Raw genomic sequence first — 27,127 nt, 5'->3', positions numbered from 1 at the left:
CCTCGTGCTTTGCTCCTTCGCAGGCAGTCCTTTGTTGAACTCTTCTCAAAGTGCCATCTCTTCTGCCAAAACCGGATTGTGGGGAGGTCAGCCATAACTCACTCACGTGGTAAAATGTGAAAATGTCCTCTTGGATCTTTGTCTAAGTAGCTGCAGTTAGTGGGTGGTGGATCCAAGCTTCAAATTCCCTCCACCCCACTGCCCAGCTCCCTCCACCCCACTGCCCAGCTCCAAGCCCTACCCATGTTTATCACTGCCTCATGCTTGCAGACCATGTGAGTGTATGTTTCTTTGTGATGCCATCAGCATTTTGGTGGCAGTAGATAGGCATTTCCTCTGTTGCTTTGTGTTGGGTCCCGTGGGTCTCCTGGCTGAGGCTTGTGGGAGAAGAATTAGGGCAAGGATTTAGGGGCCGGCAGATTTTATTTCATGGGTTCAAATTCCAGCGCCGTGACTTAACTGCCTGTGTGGTTTGGGCATGCCGTTAATGCTGCCTGAGGCTCCATTCGTCACCTGTGGGTGGTGCCAGTAATGCAGCGGTGTGGCTTGGGGAGGAGTGGGGACCCAGGTCCAGGGTGCCCAGCACAGTGCTCGGCAGGGAGCAAGTGTGCAACAGGTGTGGCATTCATACTGTTGGCAAGAGAGGCTGCTGGTCGCTTCTCGGTCCGGGTGGAAAGTCATTCTGGAAGAGACTTTTGTTCTGAGAAGTCCCTGAGTGGCTAAGGTGCCGGCTGGCCCAGGAGTGGCAGGTGACCTCACCGAGATCAGGGAGCTTCTTGGGAATAAAGGAATCGAGGCCTCCTCCCCCTTTTTCTCTCCTGATCCAGTATCTGTAAAGTAAGACTGCCACGTCAGCCATCTCTAGGGGTACAGTTCAGTGGTGTGAATCCCATTCACAGAGTTGTTCAGCCACCTATACTGTTTCCCAAACTTTTTTTTTATCACCCCAAATCGAAACTCTCCATTAATCAATTACTTCCTATTTCTCTTCCAACTTCCAGTTCTTGATAACTTCTGTTCTGCTTTCTGCCTCTATGAATTTGTCTATTCTAGGTATTTCATAGGAGTGGAATCAGTTATTTGTCTTTTGGTGACTGACTTATGTTACTTAGCATAATATTTTCAGGGTGCGTCCATGTTGTAATATGTATCAAAACTTCATTCTTTTTAAATTTATTTATTTATTTATTAAAGATGGGGGGGGGAGAGAGAGAGAGAGAGAGAGAGAGAGAGAGAGAGAGAGAGAGAGAATTTTTTAATATTTATTTTCTAGTTTTCGGTGAACACAACATCTTTGTTTGTATGTGGTGCTGGGGATTGAACCAGGGCCGCACACATGCCAGGCGAGTGCGCTACCGCTTGAGCCACATCCCCAGCCCTTCATTTTTTTTTTTTAAGCTGGATAATATTAAATTAAATATTATATCTCATGCCTGCCCCGCCCCCTTTGCATCTTGTTTATCCAGTCATCCGTTGATGGACACAGTTCATTTCCTCCTTGGCTGGTGGACGCTGCTTCTCTGAGCAGCGGCATACAGTATCTGAGTCCCTGCTTGAGCTCTTTTGGGTGACTGGGTGGAGCATAACTGCTGGGTCATATGTGAATTCTCTGTTTAAGTTTTTAAGAAAAAATTATAGGCCCTTTCTGTTTCGAGGGTCCGTGTTGCTAGACTCACTCTGATGAACTAGCATGTACCTAACTAGAAAAGTGTCATCACGGGCCCCAGGGGAGAATTTGCTGGATCGGGGCCAGATGAGTGGCCTCCACCAGATACCTGTGGAGGAAGGGCAGACGGTGCAGCTGGCCAGCTGGGGGACATGCAGGTCCAGTTGGAGAGTGTGTCCCACTTGGCCCCAGCCAGTGACTGCCATGTGGGAAGAGTTGCTGTGTCTTCAGGAGAGGCAGAAGAGGCGCTGTGAAATAGCCTCATTCTAAATGTTAGCCCTGGTTCGAAATGGGTGGACCAAACAAACCACATCTCCAGGTTCATCTTGGCTCCTGGGTGTCTCTTGTCGATGGTGGCCCTGAAGTCTGTGAGGGGACAGATTTCAGCACAGTGTCACTGAGGTCAGAAGCCCCTCTGGGCCCATCCACTGTGGCATGATGGTACTTGGGGTCAACAGATGAGCACTTGAGGAGTAGGAGCCCAGCCTTGGGAACCCAGGCTGGGAAGCCACCGTCCAACCAGGAGTCTGGCCAGCCAGGCAAGGGCAGCAGACCACAGAGGGGCTGGTGTGGCTGGGACAGGAGCGCCTGGCTTGGGGCAGTCAGGCCAGGAGGTGCACCTGTGGCCTTTATCCCACGACCTGCCTGATACCTGTTTGGCTGGATCCTGGTGCTGGGAATCACAGTCCACCTGAGAGCTGCCCAGTGAGCGAGCACCCCTGCCTTTAAGGAGGCCAGGACCCGGAGCAGGACTGCTGTATCCACAGTGCCATCTTCTGATGATGAAGTCACCTGTGCCGTGTGCCTTCATCCCTGAGTGTGACAGTGCCTGTGAATATTTTGTGTGTAAGATACACTGGTAAGAGCTGGGTTGTTTCTTTACGTTGACTAGTCTAGAAAACCAACAGAACTTGCTGTTGACTCCAGCTGCCCGTTTACATGGAGTCCCTGCAGGTCAGCAGGAGGGAGTCTGCAGCCTCCACTCTGAGCGCCTGGTGTGGCACCCCTCCTGACGCCGCCTTCCCTTGTACCCTCTGCTCTTCCCTCTCCGTTCATTTCTGTCGTGCTCCCTGATTGGGCTGGGGGCAGGGCTGAAGGGAGCTTTGGTGCACAGTGACAGGCAGTAGGACTTCCCACACTGCCCTGTCTCCTGCGCTCCCCACCCTCCTCACCATGGTTAGGTTACCTCTCTGTCTTTTCCTGGGGTTGCCATAGAAACGCCTTTTGTTTTCCTGAATTTGGGATGTGCTGGATTCTAGGAAGGGGCAACACAAAATCTGCTTTCCCGTTCCTGGGAAGTTCTTCCTCTCCCTTCTCCCAGTTCACCAGGCTCCTGTGGCACGAGGACACATCGGGATCCTGTGACCACGCATGAGCTTGCCTGCCTCCTGTTAGGTCAGGGGTTCCTCAGGGCAGGGTCACACTAAAGTCTTGTTGAATAAAGGAAAACCCAGTTTATCTTCTTACAAGCATAGATCTAGTTGCAGGGTGAAAGTAGAAGAAATTGAATTTAAAGGTCAACTTTTTTTGAAGATCTGAGGCATGTGATGAAGAAAGATCTACGTTAAGATCAAGCCTTCTTTTCAAGAACCATGTTAGGAAGATGGGATGAGTGCTTTATAACACTTTTAAAAGAAGGAAGTGGTTGGGGAGGAAATGTTGAGGTTTTGTGTTTCCTCAAAGATAAGTTGAGTAACAGTTTTTAACATACCACCTTTTGGGATCTCTGCTATTCATAATCTTTGTCATCCTTTACCAAAAAATGAGTTGTACAGTGTCTTACTTGTACCATCCACTTTTATTTATTTATTTAAATATGTATTTTTTTTTTTAGTTGTAGTTGGACACAATACCTTTATTTACTTATTTTTATGTGGTGCTGAGGATCGAACCCATCGCACATGCTAGGTGAGCGCTCTACCACTGAGCCACAACCCCAACCCCATGTACCATCCACTTTAAAAAAAAAAATTTTTTTTTTTTTTTTAGTTGTAGATGGACACAATGTCTTTATTTTTTTAAATTTATCTTTCTGTGGTGTTGAGAGCCACAGCCGAAGGGGCCCCAGCAAACTTCCAGCTGCCAGCTGATGATTGGCTCACAGCGGCCCCAGCAAACTTCTAGCTGCCAGCTGATTGGCTCCTCTGCGGTGATGCTCACTGGGCTGTTTCCCTGCCCTTTCAGACCCCGGAGCTGCTCATTGGGGGACTTTTTTTGGCTCTGCCCATGCCACCCAGCCAATCGGCCTCAAGAGTAGGAGGGGTGGGGGAGGTGGAGAGGCTTGTGGGAAGCTGGTGGTGGCAGTTGGGCTCTGAGGGTTTTTCCTGAGGAGCTGTGTGGTATGGTGTGTGTGTTCTAAAAATAAAGTTCGTTTCTTTTGACAAGTGGCTCCTGAATTGTGCCTAGCCAGACTGCAGCACTGTGGTACTGAGGATGGAACCTGGGGCCTCACGCGTGTGAGTTAAGTGCTCTACCACTGTTACAACCCCAGCCTGTGTACCATCCATTTTTTAAAAAAATTTATAACAATTTTATTTTTATACCAAATTATTAATTTCTTCAAATAGTGTAATTTAAAATATTTTCTTTCTGGGGCACCAAGGATTGAACCCAGGGGCGTTTAACCATTTAACCAGACCGACAGCCCTTTAAAATTTTCTTTTTATTTAGAGACAGGGTCTTGCTGAATTGCTTAGGGCCTTACTAAGTTGCCAAGGCTGGGTTTGAACTTGTGATCCTCCTGCCTCAGCCTCTTGAGCTGCTGGGATGACAAGTGTGCGCCCTGCATCTGGCCTCCGTAGTGAAACATTGAACAATTAGGCCGTGCAGAATGCATGTATCAATGTCACATTACACACGTACACTGTGTAGATGAGTGGGAACATGTAAGGGGCAGAACCCAAGTGGGCCTGTCATCTAATGCCAGTGTTTCTATCTGTGTGGCTTTTCCTTGACTTTCATTTAGTTGTTTTCCCTCATTATTTTTTTCCTGATTTTTAAAATTAGAGCTTGATAGTTTTACATAGTAGTTGGCTTCTTCCCAACAAACTCATACGTGCCTGGAGTCAATGTTGGTTCACGATCCTCCCCTTTTCCTCTCTTCTTCCTGCTCTCCCTACCCTCTCCTGTTCTCCTTCCTCTACTCTACTAGACTTCCTTTCACTTATCTATTAATTTTTATTTGATTGATTTTTTATGATATCCTATCCTCTCCCCTTTTCTGTTATTTTACTCTGGCTTCTACATAGGAGAGAAAACATTTGGCCTTTGAGTTTCTGAGGTTGGCTTTTTTCACTTAGCACGATAGCCTCCATTTCCTTCGTTTACTAGCAAATGCCGTAATTTTTCATGGCTGTGTAGAACTCCATTGTATGTATATACACCACAATTTCTTAATCCTTTCATCTACTGACAGGCATCTGGGTTGATTCCATAATTTAGCTACTGTGAATTGTGCTGCTATAAACATTGATGTGACTGTGTCTCTGTAGTATGCTGATTTTAGATTTCTTAGAAAATACCCAGGAGTGTGAGAGCTGGGTCGTATGGTGGTTCCATCCCTGGTTTTTTGAGGACTTTCCATTCTGCTTTCCAGAGTGCCTGTACTAGTCTGCAGTCCCATCAATAAGCTGCCAGCGTATCTTTTCCCCTGCAACCTCTCCAGCATTTATTGTTTTCTGTATTCTTGACCATTGCCATTCTCATTAGAGTGAGATGGAATCTTAGTGTAGCTTTTTGAAAGTTACCCTGATATTTTGACCCTTATTTTATTCCTATGCAGTGCTGAGAATCGAACCCAGTGCCTCACACATGCTAAGCAAGTGCTCTACCACTGAGCCACAGCTCTTGCCCCCTTAGTGTAGTTTCAATTTGCATTTCCCTGACTGCTAGAGAAGTTGAACATTTTAAAAATGTATTTGTTGGCCATTTGTGTTTCTTCTTTTGAGAAGTTTCTTTGAGTTTCTTTGCTCACTTATTGATTGGGTTATTTATTTTTGTGGTATTTAGTTTCTGACTTCTTTGTGTCTTCTGGATACATATCCAGCCCCCTACTGGAAGAGTAGCTGGCCAAGATCTCCCATTGGAGGCTTTCTTCACATTCTTGTTTCCTTTGCTGTGCAGAAGCTTCTTAGTTTGGTGGCATCCTGTTTTTTGATTCTTGGTTTTTTTTTTTTTTTTTTTTTTTGACGCTTTAGGGGTCTTGTTAAGGAAGTCAGTGCCAGCACCTATGATGGAGTGTTGGCCCACCTTTCCTTCCAGCAGTTGTGAGGTTTCTGGTCTATTTCCTAAGTCTCATTTTGATTTGAGTTTTGTGAAGGGTGAGATTGGGGGGGGGGGTCTAGTTTCATTTTTTTACATAAAACGATCCAGTTTTCCCAATACCATTTATTTAAAAGGCTGCCTTTTCTTTAAGATATATTTTTGGCACCCGTCAAATAGCAAATGGCTGTAGGTATGTGGATTTGCCTCTGTGCTATTTATTTTTTTATTTCTAGGGATTGAACCCAGGGGAGTTTAACCACTGAGCCACATCCCCAGCCCTTTTTATTTATTTATTTCTTATTTTGAGACAGGTTCTCACTAAGTTGCTTAGGGCCTTGCTAAGTTGCTGAGGCTGGCTTTGAACTTGCCATCTCCTGCCTCAGCCTCCTGAATTACTGGGATTGCTGAATTACTGAATTACTGCTTTGCTTTTCTTGCTTAGTATTGCTTTTTATTCTTCCAGATGAATTTAAAAAATTTTTCCCCTAATTTTGTGAAGAATGTCATTGGTATTTTGAAGGGGATTGCAATGAATCTGTACATTGCTTTTTTTTTAGTATGGCCATTTTGACAATATTGCTTCTGATTTATTAATTTATTTTTGCAGTGCTGGGGATCAAACGCAGGGCCTCCCATACCGCGACACACGTGCTGTACCACTGAGCCACACCTCCAGTCCCAACAAGGTTTACTGAGCACTCAGATACCAAGCGACGCAGTGTACGCTGATGATACTGACCCCTACTGGGCAAGGCGGGTCAATATCATCAGCGTAAAATGGGATGTTTTTCCATCATCCAAGTCTGATCTTTTTCAATTTCCTTCTTCAGTGTTCTATAATTTTCATTACAGAGCTCGTTTCCTCCTTGGTCAGGTTAGTTCCCAGGTATGTGATTGTTCTGAGGCTATTGTGAATGGGATGGCTTTCCTGATTCCCTCCTCCTCTGAATCACTGTTGGCATGTAGGACGCTGTTTACTTATGGGTTTGGATCTTGTATCCTGCTACTTCGCTAAGCTCACTTGTAAGCTCTGGAAGTCTTCTGGGGAGGATTTGGTATTGGGGTATAGGATCATATCATAGAACAGAGAGAGTTCGACTTTTCCTGTTTGTTCTTCTTTGGTTTCCTTTTCTCACCTGGTTGTTCCGGCTAATTTTTTGAGGGCTTTATTTAATAGGAGTGAGGAGGGTGGACGGCTTTGCCTTGTTCCTCATTTTACAGGAAGTGCTTTTAGTTTTTCTCCATTTGTTATGATGTTGGCTTTGGCTTTGGGTTTGCTGTAAATGTCCTTGACGGTGCACCATCCACTCCTAATGTGAGAGGGGAGAGAAGGTTCCTTAGAGAGGAGAGGTTGACTGAGACACTGGGTGACAAGGGTTTGCACATCAAGGGCGTCTGGTCTGGGCCCTTGCTGCCCCTCTTTGTCAGCTGTCCCCAATTAGTGCTGCATTCCTCAGTGTCTTCAGGATACTTGGTTTAAGGAGGCTGCTATTAAAATGTAGCTTCCTCAGGAAGATGTTATTCTGCAACACTTGAACAATCAGTGGACTTTATAGGACCTGGACATTTTGTGTTTGCCTTTTCATTAGATTAGGATTTTTTTCAGGGCAGGGTCACCTCTTTTTTTTTTTTTTTCCTTCTTCTGGTAGAACCAGGGATCAAACCCAGGGCCTTACACATGCTAAGTAAGCACTTTACCTCTGAGCTACACCCAGTTCTTTTGGAGATGGGGCTTGGCTGACTTGCCCTGGCTGGCCTCAAACTTTTGACCCTCTTGGCTCAGCCTCCAGAATAGCTGGATCACAGGTGTGCACCGCCTTGCCCAGCAGGGGTCAGTATCATCAGCGTACACTGCGTCGCTTGGTATCTGAGTGCTCAGTAAACCTTGTTGGGACTGGAGGTGTGGCTCAGTGGTACAGCACGTGTGTCGCGGTATGGGAGGCCCTGCGTTTGATCCCCAGCACTGCAAAAATAAATTAATAAATCTTAAAAATGACAATTTTTTGAATAGATTAAAAAAAAAGAGTTGGGTCATTTCACGTACTCACATTCCATGAGAGTAGACATGTATTTTCTCCTGTTTCCTTGAAAGTGTTTAAGAATGAGACACCCATAAAAGGCTTGCGTGCCGTGTCTATGATGATTCATTTTCTGATTTATCGCTCTGGTTGCCTAGCAACTTACAATGTTATGACCGAAGCAGGATTAATCTAATTATTTACAATGGGCCAAATGTGTCTGAGATAGAAAGCCTTTATAGGTTAAGGTTGGTTATTCTTTGTTTCTTGGCAAAGGAGCTCCAATACACAACAGATTCTATAATAAATATTGTGAATGTAATGTGACTTAGGCGAGTAACTGAGCGGATAAGACCACAAATGGCTGGAACAGCTCTGGAGTGACAGGGCAGTGCGATGGGGCAGCGAGCTGTGTGTGCCCCATCTTAGCCGCAGGCAGAATAGTGTTTACACCCCCACGGAGGCACTTGTGTGCACTGTCTCTGGAGGCACATGTTCATGTTCTGGACCTCAGTGAATGTCATCTCATGGGTGTTATTATTTTTGGTGTTGCACAGTCTTTTTTGAGGTTTGCTTTTTTAAAAAAACCTCTATTTAGGTATGATTCACATTTAAGAGAACGTACCATTTCTGTGTACTGCTTGATAAATGTGGAGAGTTCGTTTTAATATTCTGACTGCAAGTCCTCTTCCTGACATATATATTGCCAATAATTTTCCCTAGTTAGTTGCATGTCTTTTTGATTTTCTTGATTTTACGTCTTCTTTTTCTCTCTGCTATGGTGCTGGAGCGGAACCCAGGGCCTGCACATGCTGGGCAAGGCCTGGGCTAGGGTTGGAGTGTACAGAGGAGCTGCCCCCAGCCCCTTGACGCTATCTCTGGGAAGCACAGTATCACTGATCTTACTCTCCTTGGAGGTCTAGAGTATCATTTTTTCCCTTTTATGGTTCGTGCTGCTTCTGCTGTGGATTCTCCTTGCAGCAGAGCCCTGTCTCCAGTGACTGTTTCACCTACACCCTTGGCTCGGCCTTTGTGCCTCACCCTCTGGCTGTGCGGCTGCGTGAGGCGGGACAGAAGCCCCTGGTGTGGGCTGGGGATGTGGCTCAAGCGGTAGTGCGCTTGCCTGGCATGCGTGCGGCCCGGGTTCGATCCTCAGCATCGCATACAAACAAAGATGTTGTGTCTGCCGAAAACTAAAAAATAAATATTAAAAAGTTCTAAGAAAAAAAAAAAAAGAAGCTCCTGGTGCGAGGCTCCCTGGCCTTGGATGGCCCTGTGCTTCCAGCTGCTGCCGTGTCCCCCCACTACATTGTTTTCTCCCTGCTCGGACCCCCACCCCCTGCTTCCTCTTCTTCTCGCTTGGCTGATGCTCTTGCTTCCTCCTATGGAGAGAATGAGTAGGTGGCTAATATGTTTTAGCTGGACCCACTGTTTTCCCAGTAGCTGTTATGGATTGGATATGAGGTGCCCCCCAAAGCCATGTGGGAGCCGATGCAGGAATGTACAGAGGTGAAGTGATCAGATTGTGAGAGCTGTAACCTGATGAACCCACTCGCTGGCTTAACAATCTGAAAGGACTCCTGTACTGGGTGGAAGGAACCTTAGGCAGGTGGGGTGTGGCTGCTGGAAGAAGGTCCCCTGTGGTGTGCCTTTGGGTTGATTTTTTTGTCCTTGGGCTTTGCCTGTTTCACTGCTTTCTGGGAGCCATGAGTGGAGCAGCTGTCCTCCGCTGCCCTTCTGCCTTGATTTTCTGCCTCACCTCCATCCCAGATCGAGGGAGCTGGCCAGTCCTGGACGGAACCTCGGAAACTGGGAGCCAGAATAAATTTTTCCTCTCTAAGATGCCCTGGTCAGGTATTTTGATCACAGTGATGAAAAGCTCACTAAGCCAGTAGCTCGTGTTCATGTCACCACTCTGAGAGCTCCTTTTAGTTATGTCCATCCTCAAACACGGAGAGAGGGAGAAATGGTGAGACAGGTACGCCACGCGCCCTTCACCTGTCTCAGCAGTGACTCACACTGGCCTCACTGGCTTCTTCTGTTTGGCAGTCAGTCATCGATATTACGACATACACACATTTAAAAAAAATGAAGGGTGTCTTCTTTTGCCACAGTAGTACCCTTGTCACACCTGTTAAACGGACAGGAGTGAATTCTGTCCATATTCAGGACCCCAGATCATCTCACGGAGCCTTTTCCAGCTAGTTGGTTGGAACCAGAATCCATCAGGAACCACTCCTTGCATTTCCTCCTGTCTTTCCTGTCCCTTCTGATCTAGATGGGACGCCCCCTGTGCTTCTGCACCACACGGCCTTTCCCTCCTGACATGGTTGGAGAGTCCAGCCAGCTGACCTGTACTATCTCACTTCCTGGGTTTCTTCTGATGGCTTCCTTTTGAAATCATTTCTGCGGTTCCCTCTCTCTTCTGTGTTTCTGGCAAATAGGAAATAAGTTTTAAACATTGATTAACGGGGGCTGGCAATCCTGGATTTGATCCCAGCACCGAAGGGGGGAACATCAGTTGAATTTGTTTAAATTAAATTTCATCTTCAAAGCTGCTTCTCGATGACCATGTGGAATTTGGGGCACACTCTTGATGTTAATGGGAAGGTTGCTTTTTTTTCCTTTTGAAATACCTGGTATTGGCGAGAGGATGCCATAAGAGCCTGCATCTGTTTCGTGCCAGCCTCTAGGGATGAAGACTCCCCTGAAGCCCCAGTTCCTGATGACCTCTGAGGTTTGGAGTAGAGTGGGGGAGCCTCCTCCCAGCTCCATTATGATTTCGGACATAGAATAGAGAGCCCTGTGTCTGGGTTAGATGGTGTCTTTTCTGGGTCCTGGCTTCCTCCCTCTCTTTGGATTTGTACCTGGTCCCCTTATTTTCTCTGTGTGGAAATTTGTTTCTTACCTGTTGGTGGCCAGTGCTCCTCTGGTTCACAAGAGGAAGCAGCGGTCCTCCAGGGCCTGAGATTGGTGGTCTCGTGTCTTAGTGCTTTGCATTCTGTGACTTCCTCTCCCTAGGGGTTTGTTTGTTTGCTTCCAAACAGGATAATGAATTTCCTGTGGGGCAAAAGATACACGTATTTTATAGATGCACAGAAGACTAGGGAGTTACTTGTGAATGCTAGGCGTGAAAGTGACTTCTGAAGTGTAACAGGTTGGGAAGTATGCTGACCTGATTTCCTTGGATCCTGGTTTCTGAAATTTATTTTTATGATATAATCATACTTAGTATCTTAGTCTATTTTCTGTTGCTATAACTGAATACCCAAGACTGAGTAATTTATAAGGAAAAGAAATTGATTTCTTACAGTTCTGGAAGCTGGGAAGTCTTTTTGAGGGGCCACATCTAGGGGCCTTTGCACTGGTGGGAGTACTCTGCAGTTAGAGGCCGTGCAGGGCTTCACATGGTGAGGGGACTTGCAAAAGGTGGCTATACTGCTTTTATAACAAACCCACTCCCGTGGTAACTAAACCTCTCCCTCAATAACTCACCTATTAATGGATTAATCCATTCATGAGGGCAGAGCTCCCATGACCCAGTCACCTCCCAAAGGTCTCACCTCCAAATGCCATTAATATATGAATTTGGGTATTAAATTTCCAATATATGAATTCTGGGGGATGAAAATTCAAACACAGCACTTAATGTATATTTTTATCATATGGTATAGTAGTTTAGATGTACAGAATATGTTAACCTAGTTCTTATTGGTCATGAATCAGGAAGTACTTATATTACCCAAATGGCATTTTTAGGAAAAACTCCATCATCTTATGAAATACCAAATTACAACATTTTCATTCCTTTTTTTTTTTTTTAATGACACAGGAAATCCGGGATCCGATTATGCAGTGGCTTGGGAGACATGTTGATCCTGAAGGAGTAATAAAATCCAGCAAGCTGTCCCTCAAATTTGTTTCATCTTACACATCTGAAATAGGAATCACTCCCTCTTCGCTACCTGTGATCACCGAGGCAGAGGTCTTCTCGTCAGAGCATTTTAACTTAGAGATCTATCGACAAAATCTGCAGACCAAGCAGCTTGGAAAAGTAATTCTGTTTGCTGAAGTGACCCCCACCACCATGAACCTCCTGGATGGGTGAGTCCTGCCCGGGCGCCCTGGCACCCGCTCCGGGGAAGCCTCTTGTGTTGATGGTTTTCTGTGACCCCAGCAAAGGAGCGGGGGGTGTGGTTGCACATGAGACATTTGAACAAACCTGTTAGCAAGGTAGATGTTCCTGTCTGAGGAGAGCTAAATGTAGGAATAGGAGTTTAATAAAATTGCTGGATCAGAGTTCTGTGTTTTATGGAGTAGGGGGAGGGTGGGGGAGGTTGTGATCTGTGCCTTGTGTCTTGCTTCCTTTAATCAAGACTTTCAGAATGTCCTTGGAGAAAAGAACATTATTGAAAAACAAAGCATTTAACAGGTGGCGTTATTACTCAGGTTACCATTTAACTTCTGTGCGGTTATAATCAGTGTCGAACATTTAATTTAGGATTTTTTCAGGAGCATTAGGATAGCAAATTTGAGTGACACCTAAGCTGGGTTAAATCGAAATAATTTGGAGCTTTGTATTTTGAAAATGGCTCTGGTCTGTTCTCATCCAGTGCATTTTTCAAGCACTCCGTAATCCCACTTGGATGTTTGAAGTTTACTTTATTGCAAGGTTTTCTTTTTATTTCTTCTGTCCTGTGGACTTTGATTCAAGATTAAAACATGGAAATCAGCTAAAAGGACTTTTTAAAAAACTCCCCACTGGCCAGTGTTCATTAACACTATTTTAGTTTAACAGTTGGGCTGTAGGGAGGGAATAAGAAAAGTATCTTCCCCCAGTGCACGAACAAAATTCAAGGACTGTAAGTTTCCCAGAACAACTGGGTTCACAGTTTCTGGGCCTTCACCGGGGGCCTGCATGATTAGACAGATATGTAATCAACATAGGGAAATATTTTCGCCTTTGTTCTGAACAGTAATTTCTGGAATGTAATGGCATGCCAGCAGAAGTGCCGTTTTTTCTGTGTGGAAAGGATGTGGGAGGATTGGCAGGCGGGTGCAGCAGGCAGGGCGGTGTGAGCCATGTGAAGTTCTTGTTGGCTAGTTAATTTGTGTTATAAAACTATCTTTTCCGTGTCCCTGGTCCCCCCGCTGTGCCCACATGCCACTTTCCCACTGCGGAAGGAAGAACCGTGTTCCCTCGGATGAACACACCCTGGGAGAATTCTCTGCTGCTCAATGAAGGCCATTCTCTCCAGAGGGGCCGCCCGTGACAATTAGGTTTCTAAATAAAAAAGCATGCGTATTGCTAAGCAAAAGATTTTGGGAGATGAAGTTCAGAAAGAAAACTATGGAGGTCGAGCTTCTTTACCTGCTGTCCACACTGTGTTTTAGGAAAAGACGTGAATACAGCCACGTGAATACAGCTCTCAGTAAGTTCTTTTCGGTATTGAACTTTAAAAAAACATTCTGCCCAGTACCCCTCCCGGGGCCTGAATTAGATGTGTTCCATGATTGCATAATTATGTCAAAATGGATCCTACTGTCATGTATAACTAAAGAGAACCAATAAAAAAAATTCTGCCCCAACAACATGGGTTTGTAAGAGTGTGTGACGGACATGAAGCTGCATAGTTGAGCTTTTCAGTACTAAAATGGAACTTTCCGAGGGATTATGAGTTTTCATCTTTACAAAAGAGGAAAGTCTTTTAGCTTTGCCCAGGGCATTTGGGAATCTGTTTTTCTTCTTGTCTGGTCTCTGCAGAGTATGGAGAGTGAAATGGCTTTGATTCTTAGCTTTTAGTCCCTCTGCTTGCCGCAGGGCAGATGCTAAGTAGTTGTTACCGGCCTTAGCTCTTATAGCTGTCCTTCACCCACTGTCCATGTGGGCTTCTTCCTGACGTCCCCGGGGAAAGTTACTCACAGACGCCTGTGAAGTCTGCGAGCTGGTAAGAGGTTCCTGGGGGCCTGCAACTGTGTTAGGAGCAGCTATCTGAGGAGGTCCCCCGGGCACCCAAAGGACCTGGAATTGTCCACTACAGGACCATGAGAGAAATAAATGAAATAGTCCTGTGCCAAGAAGGCAACGCTGGTGCTGTGTTCAGTCGCACTAGAGGAGACGACAGCGCATGGCTGGAGTGTGTCGGAAGCTGTTGCTTCTGCATTTGCTTTTATGTGCCTCCCGTCTGTCGGCTGATCTCAGACATGTTCATTGGATAGAGTCAAAGGCCACTGTCACAGCAGTGCACAGATACAATGCTGGGTAGCAGAATTTGCTGCACGTGGAATTGTTACTGCTTCTGAATGTTTATAAAAATGGGTGGTGCTTTTTGTATCATATGGGACATTTTCATGGGTCAAGAAGATGGCGGGAAGAATTTTCAAAACTGTAGACTGGGTTCCTTCAGTGCTTATTTCTGTACATGTATCACTTCTGTGACTGTTGAACAGCTTTTTCCCAAAAGGCTAGAAATTAAGTTAAGTGAAATTAGATATATGTCTTTTTTAAAAAAAATATTTTTTAGTTGTCAATGAACCTTTATTTTATTTATTTATATGTGGTGCTGAGAATCGAACCCAGTGCCTTACACATGCTAGGCAAGCGCTTTACCACTGAGTCAGAACCCCAGCCCTAGACATATGCCTTTATTATAAAGTTCTTAAAATCTTTTTTCTTTTTTGACCCTCCCTCCACCTCAGAACATGTATTAGCTAAAATTCTGAGTTCTCTTCCGGGAAGAAGGAATGAATACATAGTGGGAACCACCAATAATCTATCTCTGTTATAGTCCCAGATAGCCATGTGTCTCTTCTTCTTCCTCCTCCACAGAAACCTCCGGGAAGACACTTCCTCTTGGTCAGATTCAGGATATAGATATATAGCCTCTCCTCTCAGCTGGGTGTGGCTTACCGAGGCGTGGCACTCTGTTAGTTAAAGAGGCGAGCTTAGCGCGGAGTTGTAGCTCAGTGGTCTGGCACTTGGCTGGCTGCAGGAGGTCCTGAGTTCAACCTCCAGCACCACAAGCAACATCAGCAACAACTCAGACAAACTCCGTGCCCCAACACACCCAAGGACCATGCTGCCATGGTGGAAATAGGGCCCACTGGTCTCCAGGGCCTCCTGCACTGAGGCCCTACTGTGGCCTGCCCTCCAGAACAGCTCTCTTATCTGCTGTCCTTTGGGGTGGTGGCCTTGTCTTCTGCGGGGGTCATCCCTGTGCTACATCTGAAATGGATGCTAGAGAGGATGGGCTTCTGACAGCCACTTCCTGGGAGGGTTGGGGTCTGGGAATCCTTCTGAGCACTGAAGAATCACCATTCTGTAGACCCGCCTCCTGGGTCTGGGGAGATGTGTCTTCAGGGCTTCTGCAGGTCTCTAGCTGGTTTGCTTCTCACTGGTTCCATGTAAGTAGCCATCAAAGTTGTTGTCAGCAGACAGGTTTTCAGCTGAGTAACTCAGGTTTCTTAAAGGCCTCCGCACTCTGCTCTCCCCTCCTCTCCCTATTTAATGGCAGCTTCCTTGGGCTTGGGCGAGAGGCCAGCTCTGAATCGCATCCTGGGCACAGGCTCCTGGGCTCTCTGTGCTGAAGTATCAGTCCTCCCTCCTGCTGGATCGTAGTAGAGATGTGGAGGCTCCAACATAGATTGCAGGTTGCAGACAGAGATCTCCTTCCCCGTCAAACCCACAGTTTTTTTTCCACATTCTTGAGACTGGTTAAATCTAGTTGGAAGTCATTTCTCTTTTCAAACTTTACAGTGTCAGAAGATTTTTCAGAGCTATTTCTTGCAGTAACCCTACTGCTAACAGACTCCTGGTCTACCTCCTGAGATGCAGAGGCCAGGGCTTACTCAGAAGCTTCGCTGATGCATGACAGCAGTGCCCAATGGTAAACCTGCTCAGCCTGCCCAGACACCCCTGCCCAGCTCCTTCATGTCAGGCTGCATTTTTAGGCCTGTTCCGTGGCATGCACAAGGTCCAGGACTTGGGGCATCCTGTTCAGGTACCATCTTCTAGGAGTAGGTACCTGTCAGTTAGGATTAGGTTCAGCTGTATGAGACAGAGATCCTAAAATAAAAGTGGCTTCAACATGAAGTTTGTTTCTCTCCTGTAAATGAGGTAGGCTGAGATGGGCAGCCCAGGGGTATGAGTTGATCCATGACACCAGGGACCCCATGAGTCACTCTGCGCCCCCAGTGCGTGGTCCAGGATGGTGTCCCACCACTGACATTCTCACTGCAGCCAGTGAGTGGGAGGACAGAAGGCTGGGTGCCCATCCTTTATGGACTCTCCCAGAAACTCTACATGACCTTTTCGCTCATATGCCAGGACCTAGTCATCTGACCTACGTAATGGTTAATTTGAATTGTCAATTTGATTGGATCAAGAGATGCTGATGATTAAGAGGCTTGACGGTGTGTCTAGGAATGATTGTCGTGTGGGATAGTGAACTAAAGTGGAGACCCTCCCTAAGCATGGGTAGCACTGGCCAATAGGATGATGGCTTGGATGGAATAAATGGTGGAAGAACAAGGAAGCAGCTGCAGGTGCAACTCGATTCTTCTTGAACAGGTTCTTTTTAAAAAAAATTTTTTTTTGTTCTCAATGGACTTTTATTTTAATTGTTTATATGTGGTGCTGAGAATCGAACCCCGTGCCTCCCACATACTAGGCAAGTGCTCTACCACTGAGCCCCAACCCTAGCCCCTTGAATGGGTGCTTGATTGCTGCTGTGATCCTCTTGATACTTCACTCTCCCAAAGGGAACTCCACCAGTGATTCTCCAGGGAGTTTTCCAGAAGCCTTCGGTCTTGTGCTAGGGTAGCACTGTTGATCCTTCTTGTTCTGGGGCTTCTGCCTCTTGGACTTTGCAGCTCTGGTTCCTCCAGCTCTCCAGCCTGCAGACGGCCACTGTGGACTGTCCAGCTTTTGGTTGGGCGAACTGATCTGATAAATACCCTTCTTATAATTATACTTCCTGTTGATTCTGTTCCTCTAGGGAACCCTAATACAACATACTTATAAAAAAGACCAGGAAACAAATGTAGTCTGTGTAGGAGATGTCCATGAGTCCAGCTAACTTCAGCCTTCTACGGCCAAAGAGGAGTGAGGAGGGCACCACGGGACAGGTAGAAGTCTTTGTCAGAGGCATGTACTTTGAGTTCTAAGAGGAGGAGGTGGAGGCCTGGAACATCTGCAGGGTCTTCAGATGCACCATCATAGGTGAAGATAATTATTTGATGTGTAATACCAGCTTTGTTTCACTGCTTACTTAGGTCATTAGAGGCATCTTTCTTACATTATCATAAATCCAGGAGCATTTGGAAATTTCTTATCTGACAAATATTTGGTGAACATCACATTTTCTTCTTTGATTACAAATCCAGCTCAACGACTGTGGTGCTGCAGTAGACGTTGCCGATTTGCATTTGTTCCCTGGGTATAATGGCAGACTCATCTTGAGGCACTGAGCCACAGCCACCAACACCTCTGCCTCTACCCCCTAAACTTGGGACCATGTTGGTGATTCAGGGGAGGGAGTGGCAGGGAGAAATTCAGAAGTTGCTCGCTGATAAATAAATCCAGGCCATCAGAGGGTCTGTGGCTCCCCCGTCCAGAAGTAAAAGACAAAACCCAGGCTAGTGAGTGCTGTTCCCCCAGCGGCCTGCAGTGGCCGTGCTCCCCAGCTCCCGGGCTTAGAAGGGACCATTTTATGCTTTATCCCTGCCCCCAGCCATCTTCCCTGGCGTATCTTCCTGGCCACGAAACGCTTCTCCCACTCTGTGGTCAGGGCAAAATCTTAGGGACCCCATGCTCTGTGGGTTGCTAGCTTTGTTTGACTTGAGAGACTTTTATTTTTCTTCCTGTACTGTTTCCTGGTAGACTTCTCCGGGTCCAGTTAGCTCAGCTGGTTGGATACAGTCTCAAGGGCCTGGGCTCAGAACTGTCTGGGCAAGTGAGCTGCCCTGTGTTCCCCGGTCCCATCCTGCAAATGTCAGCGCTTGGTGGTGGGGGGGTCTAGGTGGGGGAGGGGGGTGTAGGGAAGTCCTCTGCAAATTCACCGCCACAGTTAGAAGGGCAGCGCCCCACGCTCACTCTGCCTACTGTGGGGGCCACCTGGCGTAGTCTGTGGTGGGTGATGATGGACCCTCTGCCATGGAGACAGCACAAGCCAGACCGTGGAGCATTCGAATGAGGGGTAACTGAGTCATTGTTGTTTTTGGAATCGTCTTTTACTTGACTTGTGGGATCTTTTTTGAGTGACTTACATCACGTCTCTGTCAGATAGCGAGACAGCTTGCATGAGAAGCCAAGTGTGTGACAAGCCAGGTGTATGCAGACTGACTTCTATTAATGTCCTCTGCAAACCTGGGCATGGTACATGCACTGGCCAGGGGTTGGCTATTTTTGTTTGTTAAAAATAGTTTAGATTTTCTTCTCAAGTTTTTGTCATCCTTCAAGACCCTTGGTTGTCCAGGCTTTGGCCTGCCTTCAGCTCTGCCGAGCGTAGCCAGGCACTGTCCAGGCGCTGGAGAGGTTAGGGTGGATTAGGTGTCGTCCTCGCCTTGTGAGACATTTGCAGTGGCACATCCTGGTGCATGGCACAGTTCCTTGGGTTGTGTACCCCATTCTTTGTCTGGAAGTGGGCACAGTGGGCACCTGCGGGGAGAGTGGCAGACGGGCCAGGCAGTCCTTGTGTGGTTCCTGTGTGTTGGCCGTTACTCCTGACAGCCTAAGGCTCACAGTCTATTGGAAAAGGCTGGAACCGAGATTTATCTTTAGCCCCTGACCTTGGCTGTGTCCCCTCCCTGGGCCTTGCGGTCCTTAGCTGGGAGGTCAGGGACATGGAACAGTAGATGGTTTCCATGCACCTGCAACTCGACACCTCTGACCCTGAGTTGCCATCACCAGCTTGCTATCTGCAGTGACCTCCGGTGCTCTCAGAGGACTGAAAAAGTTTGGGGCTCCGCCTGTGTTAGTTGAGGAAATATCATACGGGAGGCAGTTGACAAAGAGCAAAGAGAAAGGAGAGGAAAACAGTGGGATGGCCTGGCACAGTTTTCTGAGGAGGAACCTCCCTGGGGAGAATGGCTGCCATCAGAAGAAGTTTGAGTTCAGAGTTCAGGCCAGCCCTGCTCTTGAGCCCCGTGCTAGTGCATCTACTCTGTCCCGAGCGAGCATCTCCCCGTTCTCTGACTCTGCTCCATGAACTCCCTCCACTCCACACCCTCCTCCCCTGGAGTCCGAGCCTGAGAGGACAGAAATTGTGCTGGAACTAATTTAATGGCTGAGTGACCTCACAGTAGAGAAACAGCCGGATCCTAATAGGGGTCTTTGTCTACATTTCCACCCTGGCTGGTAGCATGCCAGTCAAGAGTCAGGCCCGAGACACAGGTGGAAGCGATTAGAGCTGTCATAAAGTTTGAAAAATTGATTCTGGAGGCGAAGTGAATAGATTGGACTTGACAGTGTTGTCCTAAAGATACTAAGGGAAAATTCTGTAGTTTAATTTGAAATCCCTTGATTATTCATTAGCTTTCCAGATGGCTTTTGTTGATGTTTTACATATTAATGCCTGTATTGTTTTATCGGGGTACTCTTAATGTGCACACAGGTAACGAGAAAAGAGTAAATACCTTGGTAAGTGTCCCAAATTAATGGGGTATTAGTGTAATTGTGAAATAAAGGTTTTTTAAGAAGTTGATTGCTTTGGAATAATTAGCATGAGTTTTTTTTATGGGCCAATTTAATACTTTAAAAGTGAAAAATGATCGGAGAGTTTTCCTTTATTTTAATGTTTACTTCTAAATTAAAGCTAGAATGTAATTCCAGCCTTTGACTTTGGAAGCGGTCATGACTGAAGGGTTATTCTGGTAAGTTCGCCATCAAATTTATTTTGTTGTTCCAATTCAACACCTGAATAAGTTAACCTTTCACATGCCAGACCCCCGAAGCTGAGTTATTTGGTGGTCTATTGTAGGTTATAGATGCCTACACATTCATTTTTAGTGTTCTAAAACAGCTTAATTTTACATTTGCAACTGAGTTTTTAAAGTGGGGCAAAGCTTCTTAGCTGTTCACCACCTGTGAAAGTTACAGTGGGTTCTATTTAGATGACATTTTCATCAGAACCGAGCCTTGGGGTTTCTCTCCAAACATCAACGTCTTAGTTCCTATTGCTGGAGTAAAGTGTCATCTACCAAGCAACTGATAACAGAGGTGATTCCTCACAGTTCTGGGGCTGAGTTGGAGATCAGGGTCCTGGTGCAGACCCTCTTCCGGGTCCACAGACTATGACTTCTGGGAGTTGTGGAAAGGAGGTGAGAGTGCTCTTTGGAGTCCCTTTTATAAGGGCATAATGCCCTTATGAGGGCTTCTCCCTCATGACCTGACCTCTTCCCCAGGGCCTCACCTTCTTGTGCCATTGTGCCGGGGGCAGGGATGGCACATCTGAATGGGAGTGGCGTACATTCAGCCCACTTCAGTGGACCACAGTTTAACTAAAGGACATCCTGAGACAGCCCAGGCTGTATTGTACAGAGAAGTGCAAGTAAGTGTGGCCAAGAGGGCAGTGGGCATGGTCTCCTGCAGGTGAGGCAAGCCGCCCAGCTGTGGCAGGACTCAGCATGCTCGAACACAGTTGAAATCTGCTGTGGTGATGCTGTGATCGCAGCGACTCTAGAGCCTGAGTCAGGAGGATTGCAAGGTTGAGGCCTGCCTCACCAACTTAGCAAGACCCCGTCTCAAAATAGAATAAAAGGACTGAGGGTGTGGCTCAGTGGCAAAGGGCTTACCTTACTTAGCATGTACAAGGCCATAGGTTTGACCCCCAGTGTCACAAAATGAAACAAACAAAATACAGCTGAAGTTCTTTCAAATCTGCACACCATCTTTAGAATGTTCTTAGTGGTGGCAGTCTTGATCTGTTGAGAGAATTTTTTAGACCATCAGGAAAAATAGTAGATGGTAAGTAATGTGGCAGGCTATCCATTGTGGGAAGTGCTTGTAGGAGCTGGTCCTTGCCCACGGCTCACTCATGCACATTATGTAGGATAGAATATTTTGGCTTGCCTCCTGGCTTGGATCTTGGGATGGGTCCTGCTGCCCTGGGTTGGGATCCCAATTCCACTGTGTACTAAAGCAGTAACCCTGGAGGAGTTGGTAACCTTTCACACCTGTTTCTTTTTCTTTGTTTCTTTTTTTTTTTGGTGCCGGGGATTGAACTCAGGGGCACTCAACCCTAAGCCACATCCCCAGCCCTATTTTATATTTTATTTGGAGACAGGGTTTCACTGAGTTGCTTAGCACCTCACTATTGATGAGGCTGGCTTTGAACTCAACAATCCTCCTGTCTTAGTCTTCTGAGCCGCTGGGTCATACCTGTTTCTTTATCTGTCTAATGTAGTTGGAAATAGTTTGCTGTTTTTTTTTCTCTTAAGTTTACTAAATTAATTTCTCTTGAGCACCAGTTGTATGCAGGACCCTGGGCTAAGGCTTTTGGGCCCAGTGGGGAATAGAACTGATCGGGTCTCCCCAACTCCACTCAAGGAGCCTCACTGGGTGGGTGAGGACAGTTGAAATATATCTGCCAAGCTCTTGGTGCACAGTTCAGGGTTACTGAGCTCCCGGCCTTTCAACCTTGTGCGATTCCATTTTGCCCTTTGACCTTCAGCCGTGGTGCTCTGGATGTTCATGAAACAAATGAGTGGGGTCTGCTCCCAGGGTTAGGATAGGCATTTTCTTGGGATGGAGTTTCCATTGCTGGTTACTATTCTGCCAAAAAGGTGTTCTCTTAGTCTAGTTTTCTCTGAAAGATGAGGAAACAGTCAGTTGTTCATGCTTGGATCTCCCTTAAGATGTGTGGAACACGTCCTCTTTTTCATTACAGTCTCTTGGCTTCAGCCTTAACCCATCACTTTCTCAGGTTAGTCACAGCAGACTCAAAGAGCCTGCCTCCCAGCCATTGGGACGTTTGCGGATTCCCTTGGAGGTGCCTGGGCATTACCTGCGTCATCCAGAGACTCCAGGCCTCCTGTGCCCACAGAAATGCAGGTGGAGATTGCTGTGTTTTCTGGACTCTCTTTAAAAACATTTCAGATATTTATGATGCTGCAGAATTGCTTGGTCATATGCTAGAGACTCATTTTGTCAGATGCCACTGTTACATTTAAACAAGTAGTCAACGACCACCGAAGATCCTAAAGCTGGGCTTGAGATTAGAACACGCAGTGGGCAAAGATGGCCGCAGGGACTTTGCTCCACTTTTCTTTGCTGTACTTCAGTTCATTTTACAGCAAAAGCCAGAGTGTTGATGGTGGTCTAGGTCCCAGGTCTGAGGGCTGGGAATGCCCCCCTCTGGTCCACAAGGTGCAGAGGAGTTGGTCCACAGCCTCGGGCCCATGGACTTGACTTTGGTGTATCCAGACTGAGCTGTGAGACATCTGGCTCCCACTGGGAGAGGCAGCCTGGGAGTGTCCTTGGCTCCCAGCCCCCAGCTAGCTCCGTGATGTCTCATCTTCTGATGGACACACCATAGCAAAGCCCTCTCATAGTGTGCCACATGCTGAGAAGTCCAAGGGCAGCATCATGTGAGGCCCTTTGCACAGTCGGTGGCACAGAGTGGGTGGTCAGCGAGCTTTGCTTGATCTGCTGTTAGCGGGTGAACTCAGGCGGGTGCTTTCTCTGCACGGAGACTGCTGATGGCCACGTACTTGGAAACTGTAAAAGTGAAGCTGGAGACTGGGTTCCAAGGGTCTGAGGCAGTAAGAAATAGATGATAAGGAAAAAGCCCGGGCTGGGGTTGTGGCTCAGTGGCAGAGCGCTTGCCTAGCACTTGCGAGGCGCTGGGTTTGATCCTCAGCACCACGTAAAAATAACGAAATAAAGATATTGTGTCCATCTACAACTAAAAAAATTTAAAAGAAAAAAGTAGCATTTTTCAAAAGATGGTCTGTGAGTTAACATTAGTTTCTAAGTTGGAACTTTCTAGATAGCCTTAGAATTTGGTGTTTGTAATGGTTCAGGTATGACAGATGAGCACCTATGCCCATGTGCTGTGGAGATAGAGGCTGAGCTCTGGCTTGGCAAATATGTTGTCGTAAAACTGTAAACTTGTTTAAAAAACTGTGAAAATGTGTGTTGGATAATCAAGCCAATGTTTTTCCTCCTGCTTAACTAAGCCTCCTCTCCCACTTCCGTCCCTCCCCTGACTTTGCTTTTTGACTTATTTAGAACATTTGTTTTTCTTCCGAATAAAACACTTACCTGCTTTGGAGGTGAGGAGAGTGATTTGCTCTCACCTGCCTGTGACTCTGAAATATCTCTGTTCTGCTTTGTGCTCTGGAGAGAAGCAGGTTCTGTTTTGCAGGAAGGGCGCCCGTCACCTGGAGACCCCGGACGCCACATTCCTTCTGCATTGCACACAGAGTCATTCATCATTTTCACTTTTTGTTTGGCTCTCCCACAAGAGCATTCAAATTAGTGCGCAGGAGAATGATGAGGTCATTGCCTGGCGAGAGGATTTCTTAGGCTGTGGGGAGGGTGGGACAGAAGGGGGAGGTTTGCCGCAAGGTCTGCACCTACCCCTTTCCTTGCCTTTGGTTACAGAGGTCACCTGGATGCTAATGTAGTTTTCACAGTTTAAAATTGGATAATACACATGTATAGAGTTCACCTAAAATGAAACTGTGCTGTAGGTAGCAGTGTTAACAATCTGGAAACCTTAGACCGCAACTTAATCTCGTGTCATTTCAACATACCAGCTGTGTGATGTTGAGTGAATCACCCAACCTCTCTGGGTTCATTTGCTCATCTGGAAGATGAAGGTTGTATTAGGTCTGTGACTTACCTTAAAAAAAATAAAATAAAACACCTTTTCAAACAAAGGAGCATATAGGACCCCAGAGTACAGATAGGCATAGGGAACTTGCTCAGAGGCCAGGTGCCTTAAGGTTTGGGTCTCAAGAGCACTGGACAAGAAGGTGTTCAAGGTCCTTCTGGCGGGGACACCCAGGCCCCGCTGCCCTGAGGGACATGGTTTTATTTTAATGATTGGCTGCTGACTGCTGATTGCATGTTATGCTCCGCCTTCTCCCCAGCAGGATTCGAGGCATGGGGATCAGATTTGATGAGTTATGAGTTCTAGCTGCCTCCTGAAGGTGCTGCCCACGCCAGGAGGAAGGGCCCTGCTTCTCTGGCTGCAGATGCCTGTGAAAGCCACCTGCACGCATGTCATTCATGACGCTTTGTCTGGAGCCCAACTTCCTGGAGTAACAGTAGTGACGAAGGAGTGACTGTAGTCCCCCTCTGGAACCCAGGGACATCTGAGTGGGTCCCACGTCCCCATTCAACTAAGTGTCCATCATGGGTGATTGTCCAGGTGGTATTCAATTATCTCCATTGGAGTTGTGATTTTGGAGAAGAAAAATCTGTTGGAGTCACTTCAGGTCCAAACACCCAGACTGCAGGGCGGGGTGACCTGCCTCCTGCTCTCAGAACCCTGGTGCTCTGGAAGGTTCCAGGAGTGGGCTGGTGGACCAGGTCCTGGCTGACCTTTAGATCTTGGAGTTTCACGGAAGCTTGCTTGGCTCCAAGAGTATAGGGTGCGCCTGGACTCAGGGTGGCTGGCGGCGTGTGCTGTGACGTTGGTGCGTGGTTTGTGGTGGGGGATCTAGAGGCTCTGGCTGTCCCCTGTCTCCCTGGAGTTTCCATTGGTGACCTTTTCTAAACTCATTTTCGGTATCCTTCCTACTTTTGAAAGTGATCTGTGGCACCTTCTCTTTTCTAAATGTAAGCAAAATGAGGTGTAATGTTGGTTTTTTGGCACTTGGTGACATCCACAAAGGTACTACGAGAAACTCAGAGGTGGCCGACAGGGGGAGCTTCTTGGGGAGGTACTTGAGAAGCCTCCTCTGGGGGCCTTTGTTTGAGTTTACCCACCCCCTTCTCTTCCTTTCTTTTTGATGCAAAGTATAAGCGGCTTCCAACCTTTGAAAGCAAGGTCCTCAGTCCTGTGAGGAATGAGGAGGAGAAGCAGCATTAAAAGATTTGTCTTAGAGCCTTAGTTCTTTTTTTTTTTCTTTTTTGAAACATTTTTTAGGTGAAGATGGACACAATACCTTTATTTATTTATCTTTGTGTGGTGCTGAGGATGGAAGCCAGGGCCTCCCACGTGCTAGGCCAGTGCTCTACACTGAGCCTCAACCCCAGCACCCCCAGCCTTTCAATATTATCTTACCTCCGAGAGGTGCTTTGCTGAAGTCCTCAGTTGCCCGTCTCCTCCAGCCTTCCACCAGCTCCTCACAGACCTCCAGTGTCTACTAGAGAAGATGTCCCCTGACCTACGGCCCCCAACTTCAGATGGTTTGATTTAGGATCTTCTGACTTGACAGTGGGTTTGTCAGGATCTAAATCCATTGTAAGTTGGTGAGCCTCCGTGATCTTGTTTCAAAAGGAAAATCAGTTTAATCTAATTCTTGGTAATTCTCTTAATTTTTAAAAATGAGGTGTGATGGTAGAAGGAGCTACCGTGGGAGTGCCGAGTTAAAGTTCCAGCTCTGGAGTTTACTTTGGGGCAGTTTGCTTATTTTTTCTTCTGGACCATTACGTGTAATCGGGACGTGAGTACCTGTATCCATGTCTGTGATTTGGATCCAATACATTAAATATGTATGAAAGTGCCAGTACAGTTCCTGACCTTTAATAGGTGCTTGCTAGTAGTAGTTGCCTTATTTCCTTGAATTTCTTCTGAGATAAGACGTCTCTGGTCAGTGCTATTTCCTTTGAAAGTATGAAACTTCATGTTTCTTTTGGCTTCTGTCTGGTTGGCAGTAACTTTCAAAGATCAGCCAGAGTGAATGTAATTATATCATTCTCCTGTTCTCGAGTTCTGTGAACTTGAAACTAGAACAACAATAATTATCTAATCTGAAAAGTAGAGAAAAAGATTTAAAAAATAAACAGAGCCTCAGGGACCTGTGGGTGATACCAGAGTGTCTAATATATGTGTGGTTGGAGTTCCAGAAGGAAAAGAGTGACAGAAAGCAATGACGGCCAGATGTTCCCCCAGTCTGGAGAAAGACATGAACGTACAGGTTCAAGAAGTTCTGCAAACGAAGCAGGATAAATACAACAAAAATACTCCTAGGAACGTCATGTTCAAACTGCTGCAGGCCACAGCTAAAAAGAAAACACAAAAGCAATCTGAGGAAAACAGAACTTCACATACAGAGGAATAATGATATAATGGTTTGAATTTCTCACGAGAAATTTTAGAGGCCAGAAGACAGTGGAACAATATTCTTAAAGGGATTAAAGAAAATAAACTTGTCCACCCAGAATTGTATTCCTAATGAGCTGTGCTTCCACTATGAAGGCAGATGCATTTTTTTTTTTTTTTTGTCTTTTAGATAAAAGGCATTAAGGCAGTTTGTCACAGAGTGGGTTTGCTGGAAAGACATACTGAGGCCAATTCCAAAGGGTGACAGGGACATGTCAGAGGGAAGGTCGAGTTTTTAGGAAGGAAAGACATCTGGAGGAGTATAGATAAATTTGAAGTCCTTGTTTCTACCTAACTTCTTTAGTGTGTGTGTGTGTGTGTGTGTGTGTGTGTGTGTGTGTGTGATTCCATTTTCGGAAGCTCTGGAACAGACAAATCTGGAGGCGGGGCTGGGAGCCAGCCGGAAGGGCCATGATATCTCTGTGTGATATCAGTGTTTCTTATTTTAGGGCCAAGAGGTGGCTCCATGGTAGAGCGCTTGCCTGGCATGTGTAGGGCCCTGGGTTCCATCTCTATACTGAAAAAACAAGAACAAAACAAACAAGAAAACCAGTTTCTTATTTTGATAGAGACTTTGATAACATGGGTGTTCACATATGTCCAAGTCCAGTAGGTCTTGGGACATCATTTCAGGTCAATTTTACAGGAAAACTGAGACACTGAACTCCAGTTCATAGTGTGCAGACTGAGTTATTAAGGGGAGTGTCTGCAGGTTATATTGAGATGCATAAAGCAGTGAGGTGGGTGAGTGGAGGGGTGGAAACCATCAGTGGTGGAATTAAGGTGTGGGGGGGCAGTTGGCCAAGACCCAACCTTGCTGGAATGGGTCAATATTTTTATAATTAGCACATCGTTGCGGAAGTTCTTAAGTAGTCCTGGTAGCATGTTTAAAATGAAATTTACAG

General features: G+C 46.4%; 1 protein-coding gene across 8 annotated transcripts in view; it reads left to right on the top strand.

Moving 5' to 3' along the window:
* The window catches only part of Hlcs (holocarboxylase synthetase), a 192,539-nt gene that overhangs the window by 62,559 nt on the left and 102,853 nt on the right, over positions 1 to 27,127 (top strand). For all 8 annotated transcript variants that reach the window (XM_077795399.1, XM_077795403.1, XM_077795400.1 and 5 more), the window contains one exon: positions 11,780 to 12,051. In XM_077795399.1, the coding sequence (XP_077651525.1) occupies positions 11,780 to 12,051 (272 nt within the window). The remainder of the gene's footprint in view (positions 1 to 11,779; positions 12,052 to 27,127) is intronic.

Source organism: Urocitellus parryii, chromosome 2, assembly GCF_045843805.1.
Source record: "Urocitellus parryii isolate mUroPar1 chromosome 2, mUroPar1.hap1, whole genome shotgun sequence".
Lineage (NCBI taxonomy): Eukaryota > Metazoa > Chordata > Mammalia > Rodentia > Sciuridae > Urocitellus > Urocitellus parryii.
Note: the sequence above shows the minus strand (reverse complement) of the source record. Positions and strands in the feature narration are given on the sequence as shown.